This window comes from Lampris incognitus, chromosome 2 (genome assembly GCF_029633865.1).
Source record: "Lampris incognitus isolate fLamInc1 chromosome 2, fLamInc1.hap2, whole genome shotgun sequence".
Taxonomy (NCBI): domain Eukaryota; kingdom Metazoa; phylum Chordata; class Actinopteri; order Lampriformes; family Lampridae; genus Lampris; species Lampris incognitus.
The window spans coordinates 149,963,521-149,974,598 of record NC_079212.1 but is presented as its reverse complement, the minus strand read 5'-3'; the positions used below and the strand labels follow the sequence as shown (position 1 = coordinate 149,974,598).

At 46.4% G+C, this 11,078-nt stretch overlaps 1 protein-coding gene across 1 annotated transcript in view; it reads left to right on the top strand.

Annotated features, from left to right (window-relative positions):
• nfs1 (NFS1 cysteine desulfurase) overlaps positions 1-11,078 on the top strand; it is a 28,592-nt gene that overhangs the window by 684 nt on the left and 16,830 nt on the right. Inside the window, exon 2 of the mRNA XM_056274185.1 lies at positions 251-327. Coding sequence (XP_056130160.1) covers positions 251-327 — 77 coding nt within the window. The remainder of the gene's footprint in view (positions 1-250; positions 328-11,078) is intronic.

Here is an 11,078-nt window from a genome sequence, read left to right as displayed (position 1 = left end):
CTCACCACGTTGTTGTTGTTGTTGTTGTTGTTGTTCATTTTGTTTTTAACCCTCCTGTTGTTCGTTTCGTGTTTACTGATTTTGTGTCGCCGGTCCAACATGCCCGCCCCATTATAGCTGGTTATAAATCCAGAACAATACGTGCCTATGTTATCACCTCGTTGCTGTTGTTGTTGTTGTTGTTGTTGTTGTTAATAATGGTGTTGTTGGGGGGGGTTCATGTTGTCGTTGTTGTTGTTTGTTTGTTTAGAGCTGATAAAGAGCCACGAGCTGGAGCGAGATGAGCTGAGACCTCTCTACATGGACTTCCAGGCAACAACTCCCATGGTAAGTGACCTGGAGCAGTCCGGACCGGATGGGTTGCTCGGCTTTACGGAGAGCATCATGGGATATGATGAAACCTTGCGTGTGACGCAGTGGGAAAGCGCGTGCATTGCAGCTGGCTAGCTGCTATGCTAACCGCTAGCCTGGTTCCCTTATTGAATCGATGCACAGAGCTGACATTGTGTCGGTGAGGAGTGGTGAGGTGTGGGGGGTCAGTGGCTGCTGGGTAGGCAGGGGGCACATCCACATTACGTCCTCTCTAATGTTTTATAACAACCTGCCCCTTCTTCATTCTTCCAACTGCCACAGAATTCTGGAATAGTCTGCCCCTGGCTGAACTACACTCCAAATGAAAACCGAAACAACAATGTTGTCCAAGTATATGAAATACTTTTTTCTTGTTTTATATGGTTTTTAATAATAATCTTTATTATTTAGCCGGTCCATAGCATACGAGCAACTATACAATAAAATAAAAAAATAAAATTAGAAAAACAAAACAAAAAACATTTAGGCCTCCATGACACCCCTACACTCCACGAGCACGCACATGCACACACACACACACACCCAACATGTGAGGCGTCCACACACACACACCGTACAACACAGTCAGTTCATAGCAGATACAGGCTGTCTCGCCAGTGCTTTTGAAGTCTGGATGTGAACCGATAGCAGCTTTTCATAGGGTGGTTAGAGCCTCTATGACGCTGTTCTCCAGCACATCCAGGCCACACATAACATTAGACATTAGCTGTCTTAAAAGTACATCACATGTAGGCACATCTGAGGACACAAACAGCTGACTGGCACTATGCCATCAGGGACCATGAAGCAACAAGCTCATAGCATCATCATAAGCTACTCTGAGCCTCTGTATACTTCTCTTCCTGTAAGAAGACCAGAGATGAGCTGTATACAGAGGTGTTATATAGCCTCTGCATACTTCTCTTCCTGTAAGAAGACCAGAGATGAGCTGTATACAGAGGTGTTATATAGCCTCTGTATACTTCTCTTCCTGTAGGAAGACCAGAGATGAGCTGTATACAGAGGTGTTATATAGCCTCTGTATACTTCTCTTCCTGTGAGACCAGAGATGAGCTGTATACAGAGGTGTTATATAGCCTCTGTATACTTCTCTCCCTGTGAGAAGACCAGAGATGAGCTGTATACAGAGGTGTTCTATAAGCTCTAAACAATGAACACTTGACATCAACAGAGCACATGGAGAACTTCCAAAGCAGCATATTAGCCTGGGCATAGATTTTACAGCATTGTCGGTATGTATCTCTGTCATCCGTCAGATCATCAGTGAGGACATGTCCAAGATATTTTATTTCCTTGCATGTATCGAGAGGACTATCTGATAACTGAAACACAGGAAAATTTGATTTCCTGTCCTCTCTAGTTCCGACAATCATGACATTACTTTTTTTGCCGTTACATTTAATGTCATGTTCTTCACCATACTGCGAGCACACCTTCACTAGCTGCTGAAGTCCAGCACTGTATGGGCTAACTAAAACTAAATCACCAGCATACATGAGGTGATTGATGACAGAGCCACCCACAAGACAGCCCGTGTTACACCCATTCAGCTGTCTCGACGGGTCATCCATATACACATTGAACAAAAAAGGACCCAAAATTCGACCTTGGCGACCCCAATTACCTACATGGAATGGGGCAACATTTAACCTGAAACTTCTGATGAGCATACCATAAGACAAGAATTCTGACTATATCATTTAGAACACCTCTAGCCAGCAATTTCATAAATAATGTTTCATGGTTAACCCTGTCAAATGCCTTGGAAGCATCAACAAAACATAGAAATACAGTAGAACTTTGGCTTCTATATTTGGCCACTATCTCCTTTAGACCACAAATGCATAAATCAGTGCCGTGTTTTCTTTTACATCCAAACTGATTGTCAGTCGTGAGAACATATATTTCCAACCTAGTTAAGAGAATTCATTCCAGCACTTTAGATAGAACACTGGCAAGGGCAATAGTTTTATAATTGTCCATGCTATTTAGTTTGCCAGCCTTGTCTTTAAGGACAGGGACTAACAGTACAGACATCATAGAATCAGGAAGAACCCTGTGAACCATAAGACCAGTGAAACACATGGCAAGCATTGGGCAGAGCCTAAGACTGGCATACTTTGGGTGTTCTGCAGTAATGCAGTCCATACCACAAGTCTTGTTATTATGTAGCATCATAATGGCATCTGAGACACCAGCTGACCTGACTACCATGTTAACAGAGAGATCAGCATTACCCACTACAACTGCATTACTTTTAACACAGTTCAATAAATTGCAATAATGCTCTCGCCATACCTCACCTATTTTGTCTGAGCCACAAACATAGCAATATAGATGGTTCTTTATGTTTACTTTGACACTAGGGACTTATCATTCAGCAGGTTGCAGGTGATTAGAGAGCCTGCTAGGCTTAAATCTAGTGCGGATGTGGAGTCAAGTAGTTTAATTGTTAGTCAGGGAATTTCTCATAGTGTAGACTATCAGCCTGATAGCTTGGTCTATAACATTGAGACTGTCTCCCTACCCTGCTGTATTGCTCCCAAGCTCTCCCCTAAATGTGTGAATCACAATAATCTAGTAATTATTCCTACCACTGGTAGTGGTGAGATGTGCGACAAAGTACCTAATAATCTACAAAACCAAACAGCTAATGTTATCAAGAATGTGACCACATATCGTCCAAAGCGTTGGTGGCCAAAACTCTCAACAAGGTGTCTAATTCCAATTAATCTTTCACCTATTAGTACCTCTAAAGCTCTGCCTACTACTGATCACTTCCACAAGACGCTTAAATTTGGTTTCATAAATATCAGATCACTGTCTACCAAAGCTTTACTAATAAATGATCTGATTCTTGAACATAGTTTCGATATGATTGGGTTATGTGAAACATGGCTGAAACCAAATGTTTTCCTTCCCTTAAACGAAGCTTCCCCACCTGACTATACTTATGCCCATGTAGCTTGGGCAAATAAACAAGGTGGAGGTGTTGCCTTAATATATAAATCTATTTTCAATCTGACTTCTAGACTTGAATCTAAATTCCAGTCTTTTGAGTCTCTTATTCTTGGTCCATCTCCCTCAGCCATGAATAGATTCGGCTCAGTCCAGATTGTGATACTCTACCGGCCTCCTGGTTGTTACTCGTTATTTCTTGAAGAATTTGGAGAGTTTGTCTCAGGCCTTGTTGCTCGCTGATGAGATTCTAATTCTAGGTGATTTCAATATTCATCTGAATAAGGCTGCTGATCCTCTAAGTAAAGCCTTTCTGGCACTAGTTGATACTTTTGGGTTCACTCAGTTTGTTCAAGAGTCGACTCATTGCAGTGGTAACGCCCTTGATTTGGTTTTATCTAAAGGAATAGCTGTTTCTGATCTGATGTCTTACCAACCACATCTGCTGTGTCAGATCATTTTCTCATCAAATTTGAAGCATTATTGGCCTGTCCAGTTAATGTCAGCACAGATGTAATTGCCACTCGCCATATCGGTCCCTCCACTTTAGCTGCATTTGGCCAGCAGCTGCCTGAAGTCTTGGCTCCTTTCACTGTGGTAAGTGACTCTGTTGAAAATTTCACTAGTGCTTAAATGTGGCCCTCTCTAGTCTCCTGGATTCAGTTGCACCTCTCACTACCAGAGCTAGGTGACTAAAGAGGCCTACACCCTGGTTTAATGATGAGACACATGCTCGTAAGCGGACTTGCAGGAGACTGGAACGTAAATGGCGAAAATCAAAATTGGAAGCTTTTTACCTGTCGTGGCACGAGTGTTTATTGAAATACAAGCATGGTTTATCTACTGCAAAAACATCGTATCTCTCTCACCTAATAAATATTAATAAACATAACCCCAGATTTCTCTTTGACACTGTATCTAAACTTACTAAAAAGCAGTCGTGTATTAGCTGCTCACCATTCACAGCCCATGAATTTCTAGATTTTTTTCTGCAATAAGGTTGATGAGATCTTAAACAAAATTAGTTCTTCAACTCAATCTACTCCTGCAGATCCTGTCATACTAAATTCATATCTACACAATGAGTCACTGTCAGTTCCAGTTATTACAGCTTTTGAGATTATCTCACTTGATACTTTGACTAAGTTCGTGTCAGCTTCTAAACCAACTGCTTGCCTACTTGATCCGTTACCAGCAAAACTTTTTAAAAGCCTCTGACCTTTTCTTGGACCTACAATGCTAGACATCGTTAACTTATCTCTTACTACTGGCATTGTTTCCAGCAGTTTTAAGACAGCTGTGGCAAGAATACTTTGCTAGATAGAATTAAATTGCTATCATTACAAAACTGCAGCAGATGTTTTGCAAATATAGAATTGTTATCTGACAAGTCAGCATTAAAATTTCAATTACATAGGCACAAGGTGAGTCACTGTCCTCAATAAAAGAATGAGCAAAGGCTAGCCTGTTCAGAAATTCATCCTCATTCTCATAGGATTCATAAGGTGTATATATATTTAAAATTATAAACGTTTTATCATTATAATTAAACTCGAGCCCAATGGCCCAATCAACATTTAAACGTACCACCTTAACCAGTGGATCGTATTTGCAGTTCCAGAGTATAGCCGCACCACCAGATGTCCTACCTCGTACTATTTTCGTGCTGAGATCAGTGGTGGATTCACCAGCACCATGGAAATCCTCGTGTATAGTGTTCAGTCTGTCTAAGTCTTGTTTGGCAAACCAGGTCTCTCATATGCACAGGATGTCACACTCGTCCAGCAGTGTGTCCACCACCAGACGTCTTGATTTATCCGCAGTACTTTGTCCTACACGCAGGCCGCGTGCGTTGTATGATGCAGCCGACATTTTGAGAGTTTAGGTGCCGGGTGCGGCTGCTGCTGCCCTATCCGGCACAGTAGCATCAGCGCTAGACTCTGTCACCACAGCCTTGCGTGGCTCATAGTATCACCTCACAACAGAGCCTTCCGGCCGGATTTCCAGGTTGTACATCTCCGCGTCTTCATTGCATTCAGCACACACTTTAAATGAGCTGAATCTGTTGCGCGCAGTGTCAACGCGTCCACAAGTCACATCACGGCCAAGCTTTTCTTTACGATATATAGACAGCGTCACTGCATCAAGGTGTGGTGCGAATTTGGTAGCAAAAACACTTACCAGCTTCGTACGCACCACCTTAATATTGTCATGCGCCCCAGTGCCAACAATTGGCTTAGGCATGATCCTCTGTTCAGGTTTGTCAGGACGCCATTTTGACAAGCTGGGCTGGTGCTCGGTATTCCTCCTCATACGTTGGTGCAAGCCCCGCTCTGCAACCTGACTCCATTTCGGCGAGTCTTCCGTCCCCACTGTAGGCCCTCCAGGCAGGCTCACTGCACTCCCCACGCCAACACCAACTCCACTGCCCGGGGTCAACTCCATGCAAGGAGCAGGACCCAGGCCAAAACTGCAATCAACAGCAGCAGAGGAACCAGAGTTGCCCGCAGCCGTACATTGTGTTGCCATTATCCACAGCCGATGCATGCCATGTGCTCCCACCGGCGTCTCCAACGTCCCTCAGCAACACCAGGCCATGCCCTCCGCCACGGCTTGGCCCCAGGTAACACTCCAGCACGGCAACTCTGCCATCAATGGTCGCAGTAACCGCACGCAGGTCTTCTCCAATATCAGCCTGAAGTTTCATTGCGTGCCGAAGCGCACAAACCTCACTGTGGAGACTCTGAATCTTGGAGAGCAGGTTGGAGGCGTCCAGATTGTTAAATGACACTGACGGCAGCTCATCCAGATAGTGGGAGACAAAGCGGGGAACTTTCTCTCCACACTCCTTTAAAACTTTAGGGCAACTTTTAATGTTATTAGTGTTTTTCTGTGGGCCTTTGTGCGCCATAAACCTTTGTCTGGTGTCAGGGTAGAGTTCAAATAGCACCTTTTAGGAAGACTCAATCCACTCCGAGTCGAAGGTGTGTGAGGCCAAAAGTACTTGCTCGTCCTGACTCATTGTTCTAATTTTGACAGCCAGGAAGTTGAGAAACTCATCTTCAACTATCATTTCGCCATTGACCGTCTCATAAATTGTTGGTTTTATCCGAGACCGGCTAAAGCCAAAAACTGCTGAGTCACGTCGCTTACTCCCCGCCATCATGGGGTCTGTGGTAATAGCCGTCATGATGTTACAGTCAAAGTACAGTTTATGTTAATCCGGCAGATAATTATTCAGTATTACCGCGTTTCTGTTCTGTCAACCTAGAACCTGCGCTTCTCCCTGCGATTTACCACCTTCGCCCTAGAATTTTACTAATTTTGATGCGAGCTGAACACCGTACGTCTACTTGGTGGCCATCTTGGAAAATGTTTTGATTGTTTTTGATAGCCGTGAAATGACTAAGTAACACCACTGCCTTCCTGAGAGCTCCCAAACCATGGTGGACTTCATTGTGTTCACTACAAACAGCAGTTATGAGATACTATTTGTACATATTAAAACATTACCTGAAAAGAAGAACACAAACACAACACAAAGAAACAACATTTTGGTAAAAATGTGTAGCTTACAGTGCATCCGGAAAGTATTCACACCCCTTCACTTTCCCCACATTTTGTTATGTTACAGCCTTATTCCAAAATGGATTAAATTCCTTTTTTTCCCCCTCATCAATCTACACACAATACCCCATAATGACAGAGTGAAAAAGGTTTTGTAGAAATTTTTGCAAATTTATTAAAATTAAAAAAACGGAAATATTGCAGTATTCACACCCTTTGCTATGACACTCAAAATTGAGCTCAGGTTCATTCTGTTTCTACTGATCATCCTTGAGATGTTTCTACATCTTGATTGGAGTCCACCCGTAGTAAATTCAATTGATTGGACATGATTTGGAAAGGCACACACCTGTCTATATAAGGTCCCACTATTGACAGTGCATGTCAGAGCAGAAACCAAGCCATGAAGTCAAAGCAATTGTCTGTGGACCTCCGAGACAGGATTGTATCGAGGCACAGATCTGGGGAAGGGTACAAAAAAATTTCTACAGCTTTGAAGGTCCCGAAGAGCACAATGGTCTTTATCATTCGTAAATGGAAGAAGTTTGGATCCACTAGGACTCATCCTAGAGCTGGCCGCCGAGCCAAACTGAGCAGTCGGGGGAGAAGGGCCTTGGTCAGGGAGGGTACCAAGAACCCGATTGTCACTCTGACAGAGCTCCAGTGTTCCTCTGTGGAGATGGGAGAACCTTCCAGAAGGACAACCATCTCTGCAGCACTCCACCAATCAGGCCTTTATGGTAGAGTGGCCAGACGGAAGCCTCTGCTCAGTAAAAGGCACATGACAGCCTGCTTGTAGTTTGCCAGAAAGCACCTAAAGGACTCTCAGACCATGACAAACAAGATTCTCTGGTCTAATGAAACCGATATGGGAGGCTGTTCCTCCCAGTCATGCCTCTCCAGGTTTTTCCATCAATGGCCATGTGAGCGTTGAAGTCACCCAGCAGAACTATAGAGTCCCCAGGCGGAACCCTATCCAGGACACCACCCAGAGACTCCCAAGAAGGCCGGATACACCAAACTGCTATTCGGTGCATAAACACACATAACAATCAGAGCCTTCCCCCCAGCAACTCACAGTCGTATAGAGGCAACCCTCTCATTTCTTGGGGAGAACTCCAACACAGCAGCACTCAACCGGGGACTTGTGAGTATCGCCACACCTGCCAGGCGCCTGTCACCTTGGCCAACTCCAGAAAAGTAAAGAGTCCAGCCCCCCTCCATGAATTTAGTACCGGAGCCTATGCTATGTGTGGAGGTGAGTCCACCTATATCTAGTTGGTACGACTCCACCTCTTGCACCAGCTCAGGCTCCTTCCCTGCCAGAGAGGTGACATTCCACGTCCCGGGGACCAATATGTGATGCCGGAAGTCGGCACACCCCAGTCCCCACCTTTGCCTGTCGGCCGGCCTGCATTGCACCCTACCCCAATGCTCATCCCCACGCGTGGTGGGTCCACAGGGTGGTGGCTCCATGTTATTTTTTCAGGCTGGGCTTGACCAGGCCTCATGGGCCAAGGCCTGGCCACCAGATGCTTGCCGGTGAGGTCCCTTCCCAGGTCTGGCTCCAGGAGGGGGCCCTGGTTTCCCTTTCCCAGGCGAGGTGCTGTATCTCTGTTGGTGTGCTTTCATGGGGTTTCTTGGGTCATGAGGTAGTTCATAAGTGTGCTTGGTACCAGAACACCTTAAGCTGAAGATCAATGATCGACTTTGTGGTCGTATCGTCAGATCTGCGGCCGTATGTTTTGGACACTCGGGTGAAGAGAGGAGCAGAACTGTCAACTGATCACCACCTGGTGGTGAGTTGGATCAGATGGCGGGGAAGGCTGCCGGACAGACCTGGCAAACCCAAACATGTAATGAGGGTGAACGGGGAACATCTGGCAGAGGCCCCTGTCCGTGAGGTCTTAAACTCCCACCTCTGGAAGAAATTCTCATGTATCCCAAGGGAGGCTGGGGCCATGGGAGTCTTGAGTGGGCCATGTTCAAAGCCTCTATTGCAGATGCAGAAGGTAGGAGCTGTGGTCATAAGGTCATCTGTGCCTACCAAGCTGGCAACCTAAGAACCCGCTGATGGACAGTGGTGGTGAGGGAAGCTGTCAGTTTGAAGGAGGAGGCCTTTCGGGCTTGGTTGGCCCAGGGATCTCCTGAAGCAGCTGAAGCAAAAACTTGGATGTGGGAGGAGTTCGGCGAGGCTATGGCGGAGGACTTTTGGTTGGCCTCAAGGAAGTTCTGGCAAACCATCCGGCGACTCAGGAAGGAGAAGCAGGGCTTGACTCAGGCTGTGTTCAGCTGGGGAGAGGAACTGTTGACCTGGGCTGGGAATGTTGGGTGGTGGAAAGAACACTTTGAGGAGCTCCTGTACCTGGCTAACACGTCCTGAGTGGAGGAGGTAGAGTCTGAAGACTCAGGGGAAGCCCCACCCATATCCCTGGCAGAGGTCTCTGAGGTAGTTAAGAAGCTCCTCGGTGGCAAGGCGGTGGGTGTGGAAGAGAGTCGCCCTGAGATGCTGAAGGCTCTGAACATTGTTTGGCTGTCTTGGCTGACACGCCTCTTCAGTGTCGCGTGGAGGTCGGAGACAGTACCTGTGAAGTGGCAGACTGGGGTGGTGGTTCCCATATTTAAAAAAGGGACCGGAGGGTGTGCGCCAATTATTGGGGCATCACATTGCTCAGCCTCCCCCGGGAAAGTCTACTCTAGGGTGCTTGAAAGGAGGCTCCAACCGATTGCCGAACCTCAGATCCAGGAGGAACAATGCGGATTCCGTCCTGGCCATGGAACAATGGACAAACTCTTTACCCTTGCGGAAATGCTGAGTGAGGCATGGAAATTTGACCAGCCAGTCTACATGTGTTTTGTTGACTTGGAGAAGGCTTACAACTGTGTACCCCGGAGCACTCTGTGTGGAGTACTGCAGGAGTATGGGGTACCGGGGCAGTTGCTACAAGCCATCCGGTCCTTGTATAACCAAAGCGAGAGCTGTGTCCGCATTCTTGGCACAGAGTCAAACACGTTTTCGGTTGGTGTCGGACTCCGCCAAGGTTGTCCCTTGTCTCCTATTCTGTTTGTGATATTCATGGACAGGATCTCAGGGCAGAGCCAATGTGAGGAGTATGTCTGTTTTGGGAACCTCCGAATTGCATCTCTGCTCTTCGCAGATGATGTGGTTTTTGTTGGTGTCGTCAGAACGTGACCTCCAGCGCACTGGGGCAGTTTGCAACTGAGTGTGAAATGGCCGGGATGAGAGTCAGCACCTCCAAGTCTGAAGCCATGGTTCTCTTCCGGAAAATGTTGGATTTCTCCCTCCAGTTTGGGGATGAGTTATTGCCTCAAGTGAATGAGTTGAAGTATCTCAGGGTCTTGTTCACGAGTGAGGGTAGGATGGAGCAGGAGCTTGACAGGCAGATTGGTGCAGCATCAGCAGTAATGCGGACGTTGTATCAGACTGTTGTGGTGAAGAGGGAGCTGAGCCGGAAGGCGAAGCTCTCAATTTACCAGTAAATCTTCATTCCAACCCTCACCTATGGTCATGAGCTTTGGGTAGTGACTGAAAGGATGAGATCGCGGATACAAGAGGCTGAAATTAGTTTCCTCCGTAGGGTGTCTGGGCTCAGCCTTAGAGCTAGGGTGAGGAGGGACATCCGAAGGGAACTCGGAGTAGCCACTGCTCTTTTGCGTCGAAAGGAGCCAGTTGAGGTGGTTCGGGCATCTGATTAAGATGCCTCCTGGTGCCTTCCTTTGGAGGTTTTTCTGGGCACGTCCAACTGAGAGGAGACCCCAGGGTAAACCCAGAACTTGCTGAAGGGACTACATGTCCAATATGGCCTGGGAATGCCTTGGGATCCCCCCAGGAGGAGCTGTAGGGCGTTGTGGGGGAGAGGGACGTCTGGAGGGCCCTACTTAGCTTGCTGCCACCGTGACCCGACCCTGGAGAAGTGGCTGATGATGAGATGAGATAAGGTGAAACTCTGAAATTCACAACGTTAAAGGCAATCCTGAAAAAAGCAGAGCTTACCCTTCCCATTGAAAAAGGTGCTGCTCTTTTTCCATCATGGAATGTGTAAATTGAGTTGTGTTTGATCATGAATTGCTTGTTTCTCTCTGAAACTGTGCATTACCATGAGCGGAATGAATAATAATGAAATGAAAAAAGTAGGTGAGCTTGTGCGCTATATGGCGTT